This window comes from Netta rufina (assembly GCF_964035555.1).
Source record: "Netta rufina genome assembly, chromosome: 14".
Taxonomy (NCBI): domain Eukaryota; kingdom Metazoa; phylum Chordata; class Aves; order Anseriformes; family Anatidae; genus Netta; species Netta rufina.
Window position 1 is genome coordinate 16,318,017 of NC_140137.1, and position 19,898 is coordinate 16,337,914.

Genomic DNA, 19,898 nt, shown 5'->3' on the forward strand with positions numbered 1-19,898 from the left:
TGTTTAGAAAAAATCTGGATGAAATCTGTATAGCCAGGATGTATTAAAATAATGTTAATATAGTCTTCAAAGAGCATAATGCCAATGGAGAACTCATTCTGCAAACAGCCTGCACAAAGGAATCCTGTAGGTTTCAATATGCATTCTGTCTGCCGAAAGTTAAAACTAAACCTACATCTAGAGGATTGCACTACATTACTAAAAATCTGCGTACTTAAATTCATTAAAAAAAAAAATCCATCGATACACTTAAATTGTTCTAACAAGCAAATCAACAACACATGTTGATTAGGGAAGCCAACAGCACTGATAAAAATGAGATTAAAGGATTTGAAACAAATTAAAAGGCAATTACTCTGTTTTTATACAAGGTGTTAACTCTTAAATTCTAAACATTTTGATTATTTGCTTTTGACTTCTTAATATCATTCTATTGCCCCTAGAGGTCTTTCCTTCAGTAATCTTTTTCTATCTTAGAAATTTGGACTAATTAAACAGCATCACAGAATTATATTTCTTTAGTAATAAAAAATGCTATAATGATTTCCTTAATGATGTATTTTGTATCAGTTTTTACTGAGAATAAATAATAACATGGAAAGCTCAATGCCTGAAATGAACTATTCAAATTCCTGTTTTAAGATCTCTTAAGCAGTGATGCCCTCCTGTGGATCTCGGTAGTATGCTTTCTACTGGAATAAATCAAATGTTTTATGCCTGAAAACAATATATGTTTTTTTCTTCCTTCTAGTATTCAAATACTAACTAAAATATCCCACAAGGACATTTTAACACACTGCTTTATTTGACTGGTGACTCATGTTTAGAAGTGCATTTTCTTTAGGTGGTGCTCCAGGTGGAGCATCAGCCTGTGTTAGAAATGAACTGCTTACACAATGTGTTTTTATTCTGTACGTTGCTATCAGCATTGAAACGATTTAATGCTGCAACTGCCCTGTGAGGAGAAGAGTGTGTATTTGTTTTTAGCAGTGTCTGCCTAAGAACTTCAAAATACATAAATTGGTATTAGGTATTTAATCATATGTCATTAAAAACAGTAAAAAAAAAAACAAATAAGGAAACAATGGTAGGGAAACTTCTGCAGCTGCAGGAATGTTGTCTGGTTTAGACCAGGGACGTCTCACATGCACAGCGTGAGACTTCTTTTGGTTCTGTGCCCCCTGCATAGGTGCTGTGTATCGCACATTTGCAGCAGCTCACAGCAACTAGATGGAAAAGTCTCATTTCAGGAGCTAGGAGGGACACACGGTTCATAGGAACGGGTCCTACCCACTAAGGCTTTCTGTAGGATCAGAGGAGACGCTTCTATATGTACCCACAAGAGGTGGGTATATGTATTTTAAAGGTTTTTCCTCGCTTGTTCCTTTTCATAAATCAACCAGTCAGAAGTGCAAATGAAGAGGAAACGTTTGGGTTGGATCTGAATGTGGTCGGCTACTGATTTTCCCCAGTGATTTGTTCACATCTTGAAAGCCCTCATTTCCTCCTCCTGCTGACAGAAGCAGGGACTTCTTTGATCTCTTCCTTGCCTACCTGTGCCTCTTGTTTCAGGGAGGAAAGGGAGCCATAACAATGCCTTCTATTTTCCTTGGTGGCCATAATTAGCTCTTTTAAATTTTTCTTATTTTTTTTTCTGAAAATTATTAACAGTCTATAAATCTCTCATGGATTATTTTCTATGTGAAATAGCCATTATTTTAGCTTGGGAAGGGCTACACAGTTTTTGCGATAAGGAGCAGGCAAAATGTATTTCTGTATTTCCTGTGATTGTGCGGAACTTTTACACAGCCTCTAGGAATTTTTTTTTTTTTTTAACAGAGTAGGGTATGGTTATTCTTAAACCAGAGATATTTCAGTGACTCTATAGGCCTATTTTCTTTTCTAAACTAGCCACAATGATTGTGTCTGCTCATGCACTGAGATAAATGGACCCAAACCCACGGTGTTTTTCCCTGTGAGTGGCAGTCAGACTTGGGGATTTCATATTCCTGTCAGTGTCACTCTTAAAAGGCTTGGCTATAGCAGAAAACCGCCATTTAATACAAATTGGGTTACTATATTGCAAATATTAACGGAGCTGATTGCTGATCATCGCGGCCTTTACGTTTAAAGACCCCACAGCCCTCCTGAGGCGGCCCCGGCCCCGCCCCCTCAGCCCCCCCCGGCCCCGCCTTTCAAACGCTCCCGCCCGCAGGGGCGGGGCCGCCGGGGAGAAAGCGCGCGCCGGGAAGGAGAGAGCTCATTGGCTGCCGCCGCAGTGCGCGGTGCGGGCCGGCCCCGCCCCCTCCTCCTCCCCATCCCTCCCCCTGAGCGAGGCGCGCGAAGAGCGCCCGGCGCCGCCGGCCGTTAGGGAGCGATCCTATTGGCCGCCCGCCGCGTCCATCAACAGCCAGCCCCGCCCCCTCAGCCGCCGCGCGGCGGAGGTCGCGCCCCGCCATTCGCCGCCGCGCCCGTCAATCCCCACTTTAATCCCTCCCCCTTCCAATCTCCCCGCTCCGATTGGCCGCGGCGGCGCGGCGGGGGCGTGGCGCGGCGGGCGGGCGGGCGGGCGGAGCTCCCGGCGTCCCCTTTGTGTGGGCACCAGTCGCCGGGCGAGCTCCTGAGGAGCAGCCGCCGCCATTTTGTGCGTGCCCGAGCCCGGCCCCGTCCCTCGGTCCCCCCCTCCCCCCTTTCCCCTTATTCCCCCCCTCAGGCGCTGCGGGAGCGGCCGGGCCGCGTGAGGTGAGGCGAGGCGAGGCGCGGGGGAGGCAGCGCTCGGCGGGCGCCGCAGCCCTGAAGCGGCGCCGCGCGGGGGAAGAGGCGGCAAGACGGAGGCGGGGGGGAGAAGAGCGGCGGCGGCGCTGCCCCCCGGCGGGAGGAGGAGCCTCGGAGCCAGGCCCCGGCGAGGCCCCGGCCCCGCTCCCGGCGGCGGCAGCAGCACCACCACCACCAGCAGCAGCAGCATGGAGAACTCGCAGCTGTGCAAGCTGTTCATCGGCGGCCTCAACGTGCAGACCACGGAGGCCGGGCTGCGGGAGCACTTCGCGGCCTACGGCACCCTGACCGACTGCGTGGTGGTGCTCAACCCGCAGACCAAGCGCTCCCGCTGCTTCGGCTTCGTCACCTACTCGGCGGTGGAGGAGGCCGACGCCGCCATGGCCGCGTCCCCTCACGCCGTGGACGGCAACGCGGTGGAGCTGAAGCGGGCCGTGTCGCGGGAGGACTCGGCCAAGCCCGGGGCTCACGCCAAGGTGAAGAAGCTGTTCGTGGGCGGCCTCAAAGGGGACGTGGCCGAGGGGGACCTGGTGCAGCACTTCAGCCAGTTCGGCCCGGTGGAGAAGGCGGAGATCATCGCCGACAAGCAGAGCGGCAAGAAGCGCGGCTTCGGCTTCGTCTACTTCCAGAACCACGACGCGGCCGACAAGGCGGCCGTGGTTAAGTTCCACCCCATCCAGGGCCACCGCGTGGAGGTGAAGAAAGCCGTGCCCAAGGAGGACATCCAGGCGGGCGGGGGGGGCGGCGGCGCGGCCAGGCCCTCGCGGGGAGGCCGAGGAGGAGGAGGAGGCCGGGGCCGGGGCGGCGGCGGAGCCGGCAACCGGGACCACAACGGGCTGGCCAAGGGAGGCGGCGGCTACAACAGCTACGGCGGCTACGGAGGGGGAGGAGGAGGAGGAGGAGGCGGTGGGTACGGCTCCTACGGCGGCGGCGGCTCCTACGGAGGAGGAGGAGGCGGCGGAGGAGGCGACTACGGCAACGGGTACGGCGGGTTCGGCAGCTACAGCCAGCACCAGTCCTCCTACGGGCCCATGAAGAGCGGCGGAGGAGGAGGAGGAGGGGGCGGCAACTGGGGGGGCCGCAGTAACAGTGGACCGTACAGAGGAGGCTACGGCGGGGGAGGCTACGGGGGCGGCTCCTTCTGAGCTGGAGTGCCCGTAGCCGCCGGGGGGTGCGGCGTGGAGAGCCCTCCCTCCGGCACGGGGCAGCTTGGAAATGGTTTCTCCCCTCGCCCGCCGAAGGGCAGCTCCTTTTAAATGCCTCCCCGCTGGGGGAGCAGCTCCTAAATGCCCCCTGGGGGTCGCCTCTGCTGCCCGTGCCACTTCTTTTCTCTCGGAAGATGGACTGGGCCCCACACACACATACTTTGTGTTACAGTCATTGATGGACTCTATTTTTTTATTATTACTTGGACCTTGGTCGTTTTTATACTAGCAACGAAAAATGTCTTGTTTTAATTTGTTTTTTGTTTTATTTTTTTTGGGTGGGGGGGTACGGGGTGGGAAGCATCTTGCTGATCTGGAGTAAAACCTGGGGAGGGTTACGGGGGAATTTTCTTTGTTGTAAGGACTCGATACCTGGCTACTACATTTTTTTCTACAAAACCTACTCGGATCCCATGACTGAAATTAACATTTCTGTAAAGGAGGAAAAAAAATCGTTTTTACGTTTTTTATTTTTTAAATAAATCATTGTGTTCATTGACCTTTACATGTCTAATTTTTTTTCCTAGGATCCATTCCGTACGGTTTAAGGCTTTTCTAGGTTTGAAGCAAGTGTTTCTCTGCTTTAAAGTCTCTGTGTACTCAGAGTAAATGTTTTATTGCCGGTAAAGGTCCTGATCGACTTTTTTGCTACCCCCAGCGGATTTATTGGTTTTCAAACACTCGACAGAGAAATTTTTGAAGTACTAATCCGTGGATGTGGTCTGTTTTTTAATTACTCGTTCTCACGCAGTTTGTGTGCATCCACCATCTTGTACTAGGCAGTTTGACGTGCTGACATGGTTGGTCAATTTTTTCTATAGGACTTCTCCATCAACGTATGTACTGTGTAGTTTTGAAGAAATAGTTTGTGTTAAGCATGTGCTTCATTCATATAAAATGTTCAGAATTTCCGATTGCTTAGTTTCAAGTCCTCTTATTGGTTTGTCTGTGTACGATTCCTTACAGGAAAGGGTCGATATTGATCCCTTCTATTAAATGCATTCTTGTTTTCATAGTACCGGGTTAACAGACTTTTTCATTCTCAACTATTGTCCTACGTTAAAGTTCCCCTAGAATCTCTTGCAGCACCATCTACCGGCAGGATGGCAGAGCCGCTGCTGCAGGCTTCGTTACGGCAGGAATAAAATCGGTTTGCTGACGATTGTACTAGATACTCGAAAGTTATTTTATGCCATTAGATGACTGGTGTAGAGTGAAACGAAATCTGCATGCGAATAAAGATGGGCTCCATGAGTATCAACCGGAAAAAAAAATTTTGCAGTACCTGCCTCAGCACATTATCATTATTCTTAAAATAATTGCAATTGCCCATATATTTCAGAAAGTGATCATCGAAGCTGTTTGGGCAAAGTGCTATGACAAATGAGCCAGCTAAGTGTACCAGTAACATAGGTGCCAGTTGTAAAGCAAAAATCTTTGTGTAGTCTGCTTGATTTAACAACTGTATATTTGTAGCCCTTTTCACGCAATAGAATTAAAGTTTGTTGTTTATTAAAAAGCATAATGTTTTAGGGGAAAACTGCCTTCCTGCATAGAAATATAGAATAGCAACGTTTATGGGTTTATGGATATCAAATAAAGAATTGAATTCCTTATATGCTTGAGTCAGCGTATGTATGATACCGGGCATGGAGTTAAAAAGTACAAAGTTATTTTGGCTTGAGGTTTTTAAGCACTTAGATACTTTATGGGACTGCACCTTAAAAGCTGATCTTTGTGCCAGGTGTGCAAGATAATAGGTATATAATGCCCTCCGATTCCAGTGGAAAGGGAAATCTAAGGATTTGCGCTGCTGGGCTGAAGGATTTTGGATGAAATCTCAAGTTAGAGGCAGTCTTTAATGTCGGGCTAACCTGACACTGATTTTTAGTTGAAATGAGTGGTTTTGTTGTTATTAGAAACAAAACTAGTGTAAACTCAGTTCCTTACCTGCTTACGTGAACGGGACAACCTTTTGGTATCATTGGGGTTTAAACCAAGAGCAGAGTTTCCTCTGGAGTGTGATAGCTTGTGGCTCTTATGCACTGAAACTGGTTCTCTTTGGCTTAGCTGTTGTAAATAGGTTCCAAGTAATTTGCATTTATATTGTAATTTTTTTTTTTAATCTCAAACACTTGTCAGCCTCTATTGTGAACCAGTATCAGCGATGTGTTGTTGACAGTGCATGACGCCTCGGAGAAGTATTTGTGAAACACCGCAACTGGTGAAGTGCCGGCTCTTGTCAGGGCAGCAGCAGGAGGTTGGTTTTATTTCATTCACTGAGCTTGAATGTTTTTTACTGTACCTTTGTGTTCTAAACCCATGTTGGACGGTCATCCTTGAACTTCACCTGAAGCACGGCTTTCCTTCTTGTAGCTAAAGTGGACTACTGAGTTCTAGGTGTTCTGTTAGTCTGGGTGTGATGTGGTCCCTGTGAGATGGGCTGCCTTCATCTTACCAAGGGACAACCTGATCTGAGGGAGGCACTTAAATTCACCAATGTGATGTGATTTGTCATTTGACTCAGGAGATAAAGATTTGGTGACCAGCTGTAGCTTTGTGTTTTTTTTTTTTTTCATGTGTGCTATGAAAGGACCGGTTGATACTAGAAACAAGTATTTTTTTTTTTTTTTAATTTTTCATTTGTGAAATCTGACAGTTTTGCCAAGTTACAGCTTGATTTTAAGAGTTGTGCTGAAGCATGCTATTTGATTGTATGTAGCAGTCCTCTTGTAGGACTAATGTCTTACAGAAGAAAAAGTGGATCCCAGAAATTGCACCTATATCAGGGAGTATGCTACCTCGTGTGTTTCTCAAAAGATCTGTGTTAACATACAAAGGTGTCCTTCAAAATGTTTTGTGGTGAGCATCTCAAGTTGCTGGGACTTGGTCTGCTCTGACCTCTTGCCTCAAGGGCGCAAGAACACCGCTCTGACAGTGCTGGGGATGTTTTAGAGGCTCATGTAAGCGGTTGTTTAATAAGGGGCAGTAATGCTGGGTCGTAGCATGGAATATAGAGAGACAAATTTATACTGGGTAGCATTAAAGAGACAATGACTGAAAGAATCTCTTTGAGCATTTATCTGTAAAAGTAAAAGGAAGTAATAATACTGTAATAGTAAAAGGAAGATATAGTAATGGAAGGAAGATACGTAATAGAAATAGTAAAAGGAAGACATTTGGTGAAAGCTTTGCTTAATGACAGTAACTTTCTGACCTCCATAAACAAAGCTTTAGGCTGCAAAGTTGCACTGGGATGGTCTTAGAGAGATGGAAATAAGGTTAACTTCAGTTTGCTGTACCTTAGTCTGTAGGTTAGTTCTGGCATAGAGGTGTCTGAAATTAATAGCTTCATTCATTCCTGAGCAGAAGGCCCTCAAGGATTGTTGGTTTCACCTGTCAGAAATGGGAAGTGAGAGCAATTTTTTTACTTTTGAAGCTGAATAAAGTAAAAGTGCAGTAGGTTTCTTAAAACACGGATGTTCTTTTTATCTTTAATCTACATCAGCAAAAAGAAACTCCAAAAGAAAGCTCTTTAGAGACTGCAGTATCACAGTACAGCTGTGCTGTGATGTGCACATGGTTTCCGTGAGAGTGAAGAGTATTCGTGTCACTCCAAAGCATAACCTGTTCTTCATCCTGCATCTGGTATGACTTGTAAATTTTATTTGGCTAATAAAATTAGGCTACCCACTTCTATCATTAAAATTAGCCTATACACTTTTTAAAATCCTACTGCATTGTAAAGATGCTCGACACCTGTGTGGTTAATGGACTGGTATCTGCACAAATCAGTAGAAATACATCTCCTTTGTTTTCACCATTAGATGATGAGAAGGTAATTTAGAACAGGAGCAGCAGCTGAAACAGCTTTGACAAAAAGAATAATCTCTGCGTGGGTCACAAAGTGTGTTACAGCTGTAAGAATTTTACAAAATAAAAGCTGTGTGCTGTCTGGGCTTGTGTAGGAGACTTAAGTGGATGATGTTGACTCTCCAGAACTGAAACTTTGGGTTTTTGTTGTGTCCTGAAGTAGGTGCAAGTGGTGCAGCTGCAGCCCGTTAGCTCTCGGGCTCCCAGTTCTGGTTATGGGGGAGAATGTCCTGGGACCTGCTGGTGGGGGAGCACTTAGGAGATGCGATTGAACTGGACCAGATACTTTGTGTGCACGTACAGCGGCCTTAATGAGTGAGACTGAAATATTGAAGGTGGTTAAAAATGTAATTTAAGGTTCTCAGATGCTTTACGGTGTTCTTTGCTACTTAGATCGACCCGTTAAGCAAATTTTGCTTTCATTTAGTGTTCAAAGGCCAAAGTGGGTAGTGCAGGTCAGAACGGAGGTTTATTATCCTGCCCTGTCAGCTGATACTATTGTCACAATAAAATGGCTTTCCTGCTGCTGCTGAAAAGGGTCTAAGCCCGAGTGGTGCTGGGGACCCCAACCTCCCAATCAAGTAGGAAAATAGAGCAGCTTCTGTCTGCGTACCTCAGAATGCTCTAAAATGCTGAAGTTTGGTTTAAAAAAAAAACAACAAAAATAACAACAAAACTCTTAAGGACAGAGTTCTGTTGTGTGCCTGGTAAACAGAGCCGCGGTATGTTTTTGTGAGCAGGATTTTGCTCCTACAGTCCGAGATAATTGGTTTCCTAACAGAAGGTAGCTTACCGAAGTGTTTTAAAAAGGGCTGCCTCTCCTGAGAGGTAGCTGCTATGGATTGGAGTTTAGCACATTACCAACAGTTTGTACCACGTTTGTGTGGTATACATCTTGTTGTGAACTGCTGCTATCTAAGCTATCAAACAGGGAGGAGGCATTTCTGACGTCTCTTTCAAAGTGTGTCTCTATATAATAATACCTTTAATATTAATTGATTGAAGTGTAACTGAAAATTGCCATCGTTCACCTTAGCCATAGGTGCAGTTTACAAAACCTTAAATCTTTTTTAGTGTAATGGATTCTGTCATCTGGTGTATGCATCTCTTAAAGATGAGTTTTCTGCTTATTTTTGTATTTCATAAATAAACAATTACATCTCTGCTTTGCGTTAAAATGTATTTCACAATTAAAGAACATTAGCAGGAGTTTTGAGCTAGCCTGAACAAGCACTGTTTGCTTTTGTTGAAGAGGTTTTTTAGGTCTCCTGCTGAAGTGTTAACACTTCTTTTATTTCTGGTATGTGCATGTATGCACCCATGCACAGAACCTCTACTTCTGCTTACCTTTAATGAATATTTATTCCTAATGTAGATGCAAGTACTGACTGGTGTAAGAGGTGTATGTCTTATAACAAAATGAAAGGTTTTCTCCTGTGTATCTTTACCTAGGAGTTTTCTGTCGGTTACCTGTATGCTCCAACTTTGAAAGGAGCTGATGGAACTGGGTGCTTTCCTCTGTGATGTTCCTTTGACAAATCCTGGTCCTTTCTGCATTTTCTGCTCCCAGAGCTCTTTGATTTCTGTAATATACAAAGGGAAGGAAATACAGTCACTTTAGAGCTAATACCTCTCTTTGTGTGGTTCAAAGAGTGCTTTAATCATATCTGTGTTCCCCCTTAAAAACATCTAATCCATCTCGTGGGGAAAACAGGAAAAAAGGGAAGAAGTGTAATGCAGTGTGAGGGGAATGCTGAGAGAGCAAGGGCTGTAAAGAAGCTGTAGTTTGGTGAGGAAGAGAGACATTCTTCAGATTCTTTTATTTCCTGAAGTGCATCTCCTGAATAGGCTGAACACAGTTAAAAAGATGAAACACTTCGGGTCTAGGTTGGGCAGTCAGGATAGAAAAAAACCCTCAAGTAGAAGTCTCTGTTGTTGGGTCAGCCTTTGCCAGCAGGAGCCCTAAACTAAAAGTTGCAGTAGGGTTTTTGCTAAGTGCCCTCAGTGCAGCTGATCTTAACAAACAAGAAATCAGTTGCACTCCAAGTCCGGTAGGCGCTGTTGGATATTGCTGTTGTGGATGCAACGGGCTTAGAGCCCTGGCTATTCTCAGATTGTCAGACATCCAAGTAACCAAAGCTCCTTAACTTTGAAAACTAGATGCCGAGCCCAGGCAGACTAATAACGCCATCTGTCCGAGGCATCTGCATATTAACCCTCTTAGTCCGATACGTAGCATTTCGTTCCTGAATGCTTTCACAAATGGAAAATACTTTTGGTAAGAACAGCTCTTCCTTAAAAAGAAAATAAACTACAGCGTGTACAACTATAATTTTGATAGGTTACATTCATTATACAACTATAAATATCTCTCTTCATGTGCAAGGCAGTAAGGAATCGATACCAATTTAGAAAGCTATTCAGTTTCTAGCTGCAAACACGGCAAGATGCACATTTGCTTGCTAACATCAAAGTACGTATCAGTAATGAACCTCGCAGGAAAAAATCCTTAGAAGCAGAATGAGCTGGTGAATCTAAAAATACCTGTTGTTAAAATGTTGCTTTATAGCATGCAATTGCTGACTAGTTTAGGTGTCTCAGAAGCCCTGTACTTGCTGGAAATGTGCTGTTCTGAATTGGAGGGTATGTGGAGAGGTGCCTCTGCAAATAGCCAGTTGGTATGTAACCCACTCAATGTGAAAGACAAATAACATCTTAGTCACCTCTGCAATTTCTGTAGCTTTGGCTGGTTTCTACAGTTGTACAACTGTCTGCTTCCACTTTGTAAAAAACAAACAAACAAACAAATGAAAAAAACAACTTGGTTTCCACAAAATCCTGGTGGGAAGAAGCATGAGTGTAACGACTGCAGGCACTGATTTGAAAGAAGATCAGAGTCTGGTCCCAACTTCCAGAAAACAAAGCTTTTTTTTTTTTTTTTTTTTTTAAATCTGCATGAGCAAAAAGAAGAAAAAATAACCTCTCAAAAAAGAAAGCTCTTTAGAGACTGTGATATCACAGTATAGCTGTAGTGTGATGTGCACGTTTTTTTTTAAGAGCAGAGATTCACTCTCTTTTACTTGTTCTCTTTCTCTATGGCTCAATCAGCTTGTTTTCTTTACTCATGCTAACCCAGGTTCAGTGGCAAGCCTCCCTCTCTCAGCCACACACCCTGATGAACAAATTACAGCAACAAGGGCAGGGCATGGCTCTGGGAGGAGGCTGTGCTTACCTATAGCTATTGTATGAAAGCACAGTGCTCTCGGCTGTGTTTTGAAACAGTTTACTCCTATTTCATCTTTCAGGTCTCCTGCCTCCTTAAAAGGGATGTCCTCTGGTTTCAGGCTCACTGACTGCTCCCTGGCTGGGTTGCAGAGCCTTCAAACATTTCCAATCTTATTTTTCCAGACGTAATCTAGTATCTTGTTTCAGGCTTTAGTTGTCATTTAATTTTGCCAGGTGACAAAATCCTTCACTGTGTGATTTGATTTGGGATTCTTTAATTCTTTCCACTGCTGCTGGAATAACGATGCTTATTTTACTGGAGAGCTTCTGTGTGTCCTGAGGGCAGGTTCGGGACTTCTCACCATAGATCACTGCTAGACTGCAGGATGGTTGTGGTTGTAATTTCAGATGCCTCTGGCAAAGGGTATTTAGTAAAATACATCCTGAAAGAGTAGTGCTAGACTGCTGCTGCCAGAGTGTTTTCATAGTTATGTATGCTCCTGAAAAGAGAGATCCTCATGAGCACAAGGAAAGTGTTCAAGCCTTAGCAGTGAGTAACCTGAAGCCCACCTGTTATTTTCTGGAACTTTAAATACATTTAAATAATCTGTAATTGTGTGTTTTGGAAATCATTACCGGGCTTTTCTTTTACTCGCCCAGCACCAGATTGAATTTAAGTTTCTGCTCTGAGGTATTGCGTTACTTTTCAAGCCTCTCGAGGTGTGAATCAGCACCACGCGTGTTTTGGAAACGCGGGGTTGGGTTTGTGTGCAGCTGGTGGCAACGCAGAGCTCTTGTTTTCCATGCATGTGGGAGCCAACTGAGAGAGAGTTGAGAAATGCCACCTCTGGAAGGAAAGTTGGGAAGGAAGAGCTGGGCTTGTGTCAGCCAGAGCTGCTTTGGGCCAGAAGTGTTGCAAGCAGCTGGTGCCCTGTGCTCTCTGGTGCCTTCTCTAAGCGTGTTTTCCTTCTTCCCCGCAGAGTGCATTTCTGTGTGGAGAGAGGATGAGAAAGCTGAGCCCTGAGAAGGACACTGTGAATGTTCGCTAAGCAAACAGGAAACCGAGCTGAACACTCGGCATACAACTCCCATTCTGAATTGCTATGGAGATTGAGAGGAAAAAAAAAAAAAAAGAGGTGTTTGCCCAGAAAACACTGAGGGACAATGTTATCTGCCAGGAAGGCACGCTGCATGAGACAGCCTTTTCTGTTCAGGTGAAATAATGTGTCCATGGGAAGCAGTCTTGCCAAAATTTTCATGAGTGTCATTGATGTGATTTACTCCTTCACATTAACATTCAGCATGTTGTGTTCCAATACCAGGCTGGTGGGCTGCTGCTTGGCTTTCACAGAGAACAAAAAAAAAGTCATTTTTGAAGAAAAAAAAAATGAAGAAGAGAGCGAAGCAGTAAGTGTTCAAGGAGTAGGAGTGAATAGACCTGGATTGGGGCAGGGATGTCCTGACTTAGCATGGCTTTGTTCATGCTGGTTTGAGTTACTGCTAGAGACATGAAGCCATGCAGCATCTTTATGAAACGTATGGGTAGCTTCCCCTTATTACCAAGGGCAGTTGTGAAAGAATTAAGGGATATATTAAAAAAGAATCACTTCAAAATGATCCACATTTGGACCACAGCTTAAACTTTTGCTCAAGTCTCCCCGCGGTGCAGAAATGGGAATCAAAACGAAGGCAGCATTAGGCAGAAGGACATAGCATTTAGGCCACCCAAATACTGGCCTTTACCTTTGTCCAAGAGTCCACAAGAGCTGTTTTTACAGCTTTCTTCCTGCATGTAATTTTTCCTTTTGCATGCTAAATTCTAAATCAAAATCTGTCTGAGAATCTTCCACGATAACCCGCAGGAAGCTCATGCTGCTGACATCGCTGCCTGTGGGTGACATCAGTTTTTTTTTATGCTTACAGGAAAGAGTCAGAGGAGGAGCAGGAAGACCCGTTTTCTGCTAATTGTTACTGCCGGGTAGGGCGAGCAATTTAATGCCTTGTGCTCCAGAACTAACAGCCTGGGGGTGAAGGTGGCCAGGTTATTACTGTAAAGCTGGTGTTGTTATGATGAAACTGTTGGAGAAAGAACACTGTCCTTATAGGTATGGTGATTCATTTTAAAGATTAAAGGAAAGCATGTTTCATAAACCCCAATTTCAACGGAGTGTGGCAGACAGGAGTGCAGAAATTGCACATCTGCCAGCAGAGGGCAACAGGCTCAGAGTCTGGGAGCGGTGACAGCTCCTGCAGCAGCTCTGCTGGGAGCAGGACCTTCCTGGGGCCCGGGGGGTGCAGATGGGTGCTCCCGGCCTCTGTCCTTACATGCTTCAGGAAGCACTGCTTCGGTGGGAGTCTTTTACCTCTTAAGCTTTCAAAACACTGGTGATTCCAGCTCAGGACAGGTCCCTACACAGAAGGTCTCCTAGAGCTTCGTTTTCAGCCTTGGGTCCCTTTGGGTTGCTGCAGGAGATAAACTTGAGCTGCCTTTTTTTTTTTTTTTTTTTTTAATGTAAAAGTGGTGAGCTCTAAATTCTGGCAGTGCTTTGGTAACATGGAGGGCTGGTGGTATGTTGGGAGTATCATAAAAGGAAGAAGGGAATCATCCAGTTAAAACTTAACAGCTTTGGGTTTTGATAATTGGAAGTAGGACATGTTCAGGGCTTCTCTGCTGAGGTATCTTTGTTACTGAATCACTGTTTGCACTGATTTTTAAACTATGATCCTGTGATTCATTGCTCCTGTAGTTTGCCTTGCAGAGACAGAGAAGACTTTTATTCCACCTTGATGCAGAGAGAAACAGAGTACTTGCTGCTGGGTTTTGGGGAGGGGAGGTCTTTCTGGCTTCTGCTGAAGCTTTGGAGTTTGACAGGGTGTTGTCTGAACATGTTGGTGCTATTCACAGAATTAAATTCTTAAAAACACTCAGTGTGGTTTTCTGACAAACTCAGAGTTAAAGCAAATTGCCAGACTTTGGGCCAGGTGAGAATTTTGAATCGGATCAGCAGGGAATGTTTTTATCATCTCCATTCCTGGCATTTTTATTGAAGTAGTTCCTTACTGTTGTAGGGTCACTGCAGTGCTTTGATCTCTCCTCATCTCCCTGCAGCTCATTAGAGCTGTGGGGTTTGGTCTTCTACTATAGATCTGAAGGTTGTCACGGGTATCTGGGAAGGTTTTGGTAGGCCACGGTACGCAGTACTGACTGCATGGTTGTTCTGTGCACCTTTCAAAACTGAGTGTCATTATATGGTTGCCAGTGATTGAGAATAGATTAGATAGCCCAGGTAGTCCTAAATTCTTCCTACTAGGATTTTTTGAACAATTCCACCCATCAAGTGTTGTTAACTCCTTTTAAAAAATGTATTTTTTTCAAGATAACATTCTCTGTACTTAAAAACAACCCAAAAATGTTTATATTGGGGTGTTTTCCAGGCACGATTATTTTGTGAGGCTACTATAAAGGTAGTCTGTGATTACTGGAACATGCATTTTTTCCATCCCAGCTGTGACTACTCACTGGTTTGCTCTTTCCTGTTGCTGGGATTTACCTTCCTGTGTTTGCTGTGGGCATTTGTAGAGCACAGTGTTGGCTGGACAAAGCAGGTTTGCTGGTTTGGTGCACCCCATGTGCCTCGTACCCTGGGCTGTTGAAGTGTAGATTTTTGTGGTAAAAGCATATTATTTTGTTATTAAATAACTGTGTTAATAGAAATACACAGGTATTTAGCAGCAATTTCAGGACTTGCTCTTGCATTTGAACATTTTATGACTGTCAAGGGACTTACTCAATGGAAACAAGTTTCAGCCCTCATTTTCTAGATAAATTACTACTATTTTTAGTATTGCTGCCTTTTCTCTGATTTGAACTTGTCTTCATATTTTGCACGTTGTATATCAAGACTGTAAGACTGCACAGACTCTTGGGAAATCCTTGAGGATCTAATGTGTTAAACCAATTAGTTTAACAGGATTCTCAAAGGGAAAATGCAGGAATCACTCCTTTTACCTGAATCCTGGATGAGGTTTGACTTCATGGCCTTGTAGTTCTTCTGTTTATGGGAGGACTGCCAAGTGGTGTTTAAACAGCAGCACTCTACATCCCCGTGCAGCTTTGATAAAGTCCTTTAGCCTCCAGGTGTTTAGGGTTTTCTTATCTGAAGAATGGGAATGATGACCAGTTAAGTTTCTCAACAAGCTCTTTAAATCCTCGTGTGGAAGGTGCAATAAAATCTATGAAATTGTTATTGCTGATATATTTTAAGGGATGTATGGAAGTTTGGTACAAAGAAGGACTGGAGGAGAAATGTAAAAGGGTGGGGTGATACTATTTACAAAAAAGAATGGCATCTTGCAACAGAAATCTCTTGGGCACTTCTACTTACCTCTTTCCACTGCACAAGCACATCTTGTAAATAGAAAAGTAATGAAGAAAGCAATTGTTCTTGTCTTTGTATAATTAACCTCTAGGGCCTCATTGTAGCAGAATAAGATTGAGGAAATTATTTTAATAAAATGAAAAAAGAAAAAGTATATGCAAAAGGCCCTCTATTTGTACTAAGGAGAGTGAAAACAGCAACTCCTGGTCCAGTCCTCCAGGCTGTACAGCAGCAGCAATTCAAGAGGGCCCCGTTCCCTGCGCAGCAGCGTTTCGCCTGGTGGACTGTGGACTTTGTAGAAGGCCCAAATCCAGAAGCCCCCCGTTATCTGTATAATCAGCAGCACTGGCAAAACTGGAAAACATGCAGAGAGGGGCTGCTGCTCGTGTAGGGAAGGAGAAAAGAAGGGCAGGAGCAGCTCTGAGGACAGCCTTGGTCGCTTGCCCGTCGTTTCTTCCAGCGAGGGCAGGGAGGGGAGCGCTGCCCACAGCACTGCGATCCCCCCGCTCCCTCCTGTCCCAGGCCGCCCACACTGCTGGAATCTCTCCCCCAGCACTCCATCTTTACAAGAACCTCGTCCAGCTGGGCTGGGGGCTCCTCCTGGCCTCACCACAGCCCCTCCGCTACCCCCGAGCTGAACCCAGCTGAGGGCAGCCCGAGGCCTCGCGGCTCCCCCACCTGCTCCGGGGCCCTGCCCCAGCGCCGGGCCGGGCCGGGCGGAGCTGCGGCCGCCCCCGTCGCTGTTGTTGCTCGGAGACGAGCGAGCAGGGGGAGGAGGAAGAGGAGAAGGAGGAGGAGGAGAGGAGGAGGAGGAGGAGGAGGAGGAGGGCGGCGCGGGCTGCAGTGGCTGCGGCGGGGAGCGCCGGGGACGCCTCGCTCGGCAGCCGCCCGGAGGACGCGGCCCGGGGCCGGCCGCTCGCAGCCATGCCGGGCCCGGGGCGCTGAGCACGGCCGCGCCGCACCATGGAGGAGGAGAGGTGGGTGCCGAGCTCGGGGGCTGCGGGCCCCTGCTGGGCTGGGATCCGCCGCACAAGGTGGGGTTCCTTCCCCTGCTGCCCACCCCCTCGGTGGCATCCCCGCTGCGCCGGCCGGGGGGGGGGGATGCTGCAGTGTCACGGTGCCGGGCTGCCTCGCCGCAGGGGGGGTGCTGGAGGGCAGCAGGGAGGTCAAGCAGGCTGCTCCAGGAGGTGGTTAAAAGAAGAAAAAAAATCAATAATAATAAAATTAGGGCTTGTGCACCTGGAGCACAAGCAGCGCGGGGCTGGCGTGCCGTGGGAGCGGTTCGTGCACCTCGCGGAGCGCTGGGCTTGTGTTTGCCGTGTGTGTTGCTTGGACCTCCGGCAGCTGACTTGGGAATTAAAGCAGAGGTTTAATATACCTGCAGGTATATGGCGCTTTATGGCTAATAAATGAAAGTCTGTAACGCCTGGGAAGCCTCGGGGGTCGATGTACCTGTGCCTACGTGGAAGACCGCATGAGTGGCAGGGCAGGCAGGAGCGGATCCTGTGCCTTCCTCGCACGTTTGCTGGGCCATATGTACTTTATTTCCTGCAAGGTGATGATTTAGCTCCGAGACCTGTGTGCAGAAATGCTCTGAGCCGACCTGATGCCCGCTGAATGCATAAAAGAGATTATTGCTGCTCAGGGACTACGGAGGTGCCAGGGAGGTGGTCGGCGCTTGCTGCCTTCTCTGCATGCCTTCTTCTTCCCCGCTGTCTGGGTGCCTTTCCTACACCAGAAGCACACTTGTATGGCTTCAAGCTAAACACTAAGCTGTTTCTTTTTTGTATTTTTCTTTTAAACAGGATACGCTGAGCGCTTCCTTCTCAAGTTGTGCTGGTGACCTTGCAGGGGGTGGGGGAACAGAGAGGGGGCTTGACCTGCTGGTAGCACTGATCCTCAGGGCTTGACACAAGTTTTGTTTAAATATGATACATTGGAAAGTTAAACTGGGGTCAACCCCTAAATTGTGGGTGTTTTCCCTCAGCTGAAGGGCAGCACTTGCTGCAGCCTGTCAGAGTTACTTCCCAGGCTCTGAAGGGCTTTCTACCCTTAGGCGACCCCAGAATTGCAATTCTTTGAGTATTTAATGTGCAACGCACCCTTTCACAACCATCATGTCTCTCTAAATTACACTGTACAGCTTCTATTTCCAGTAAGGTCATGAATGGCCAGCTATTGATATTAATTCAGATATTTATATCCAGGTATTAATTTCTAGTGCCTTGAAATCTTATATTGTCGTGTTAGATGTTAGGCAAAGATGTTAGGAAAACATAGAATGTTTTCCTTTTTTTCTTTTTCTTTTTTTTTTTTTTCTTTTTCTTTTCCCTTTATGTCTATGTAAATGAGCCTTGTGTTTGAGGACACAGAGGAGCTGTTCTGGTATCCCCAGGCTGTGCTCATCCTTGGCACTGTCACATATTGGGCCCCATATCGCACGGGGGCCTCTTGCTGGGGATTCAGTGGGGAAGAAGTCACCTGGAAGGTGCCTGGGTTGTTTTGCCTCATTCTTTTTTTTTCCAGACTCTTCCAGTTTTAGGACATGAAGGATTGGTTGCCCCCATTGGCGTGCTGTCTGCTTCTGGAAGTGAGGAATGCTTATCCAAACTCCTGTTTTCATTTCTAGTTTTTGGGAAGAGGAAGGAAGCCTGGAGGTGGTCACAGGCAGTAACAAAGTGGGGTTTGACTCCTGGCAAGGAGAGCTGGAAATATTAATTTGCTTTCTTGTCGGGAAGGGAACGTCATATAGAACCGCAGCAAAGCTGCTTTGCCTGCTCTGAACGAGACCTGAGAGGAGGCTTTAGAAAATGACCTTGCTTGATAAGTGCTGTGGCGGTGAGTGGGCTGGCGGCTCCGTGGGAAGGTTCTCCTCCTGTTTTTGTACTTTTGCCATGCATTTCGACTCAAAAATATGTCATGCAGATTAGGCCTTAAATTTTACACTCTGTGGCTTTTATGACAGCAGCATTCCCCCTGGTTTTTCATTTGCCATTTTTGTAGTTCACGAGGAACACGTTACTGGTGCTTGCATCACCTCTGACTCTGGTCCCAAGCCTGCCAGGACTCAAATATCCTGCTAGCTTGCACATCTGAGTTGTTCAGTGGTGTCATGTGCCCATGTCATTGCACAGGGGCAGAAGCAGCCGTGGGCAAGGGGGATTTAACCTGAAATGTACGCATCTGGCAACAAGTTATCCCAGGATCCTGACTGATTCTTTTTACTGTGCTGATGGAGACTTTCATTTTATGGAGAAAACGCGTAATGGTGTCTGATTGGGCTTGGTACTCTGAGACTTTATGTGCAAGATTTTTGAGTTTGGAAAGGAAAAAAAAAATTTTTTTTTTAAATCTGATTTTTAAATATCTCTCTGAGTGGTGGTAGCCTCTTCACAGTATTTGTTTGAGAAATATGGAGAAAGCAGATGCTATTCTTGTCACTTGGGTTATTTTTCGTTGCTGCCATTATTGTCAGTGAAGACTTTCCTCAGTAGTTCCTGAAGTTTGCTTTTCCCCTGGGGTCTTCTGTCTCCATTGATATGTACTTCTGGGGGTAAGTTGTGTGCCAGTTATGTATTTGTCTAAGTTAATGTCTCCATGCTGATGTAGGCACTGAAAAAGTTCAACTAAATAGGATAAAAATGCTATTTAAAAATCTTTTCCATTATGCTCTATCTTAAATGTTTTAATAATTATGTTTCTTTGAAATCCTCTTAAAATCCATGCGTTTGAACTCCTCCAGTCACATTTTTTACTGTCTTGCATATACATAAAGAAAAATTCAGAAATTAAGATTTCATAAATATGCTGCTACACTGACTGCCTTTTCTTACTGTGTGTCTGACTCGAGGAATAACACTGTTGGGCATAATGTGTTGGCTCCATGACTTTGGTCATCGATTCTAAAGAATTATTGCAGTAAAGAAATAAAAATACTTCAGGACTAAATGAATGGTTTAGTCCTAATTTATCTTAATGTGGCGTTTAAGCTTTGAAGACTTGTAGCTGCTATTGGGTACCTTTCAAATTTTTCGATCGGTGCTATGCCAAACCTGTCAGAAACGAAAGATTGACATTTTACAGTGATGTTTGTAAAGTACCCCAGAAAGAAGTGCCCAAGGCTTTGGAGATTCGCAGCTAATATATCATTCATCCCTCAACATGGAGACACGAAGTGCCCATGAAGATGCCAGGCTGAAGGGGCCGGCCGTGAGGGCAGCACTGGGCCTGTGGAGACGAGAGCGGCTCCCGGAGCCCCCCAGTGCTCTGTGGTGTTTTCCTTTTGCTCTGAAGGAAAGCTCATCTGGAAACTGCCCCTCCTTTAGGGTGAACTTCTGGCTCCCATAAAGCCTGTCTCAGAACTGATTTTGGCAGAGCCTTGATTTTTGTTCCTGGGGTTTAGCAGCTCTCCACGCGGCGATAATCTTGCAAGGGGACAGTT

General features: G+C 45.7%; 2 protein-coding genes across 18 annotated transcripts in view; both read left to right on the plus strand.

The window, feature by feature from the left end:
• The window catches only part of KLHL3 (kelch like family member 3), a 118,471-nt gene that overhangs the window by 57,124 nt on the left and 41,449 nt on the right, over positions 1 to 19,898 (plus strand). For 3 of the 17 annotated variants that reach the window (XM_084295233.1, XM_084295241.1, XM_084295240.1), the window contains exon 1: positions 16,303 to 16,434. The exons of 13 other annotated variants lie outside the window; for them this stretch is intronic. In XM_084295233.1, the coding sequence (XP_084151359.1) occupies positions 16,421 to 16,434 (14 nt within the window). In that variant the 5' untranslated portion in view covers positions 16,303 to 16,420. Of the gene's footprint in view, positions 1 to 16,302; positions 16,435 to 18,905; positions 19,011 to 19,898 lie in introns of those variants that run through there. One more of the 17 variants, XM_084295242.1, reaches the window with a different exon arrangement.
• On the plus strand, positions 2,574 to 4,249 carry HNRNPA0 (heterogeneous nuclear ribonucleoprotein A0). Its single transcript, XM_084295159.1, has one exon. It carries the CDS (start codon positions 2,964 to 2,966, stop codon positions 3,918 to 3,920), a length of 957 nt encoding a protein of 318 aa, XP_084151285.1. The 5' UTR covers positions 2,574 to 2,963; the 3' UTR covers positions 3,921 to 4,249.

Coding starts and splice junctions, on each gene's coding strand:
- HNRNPA0 (XM_084295159.1), top strand. CDS start 2,964: ATGGAGAACTCGCAGCTGTGCAAGCTGTTCATCGGCGGCCTCAACGTG.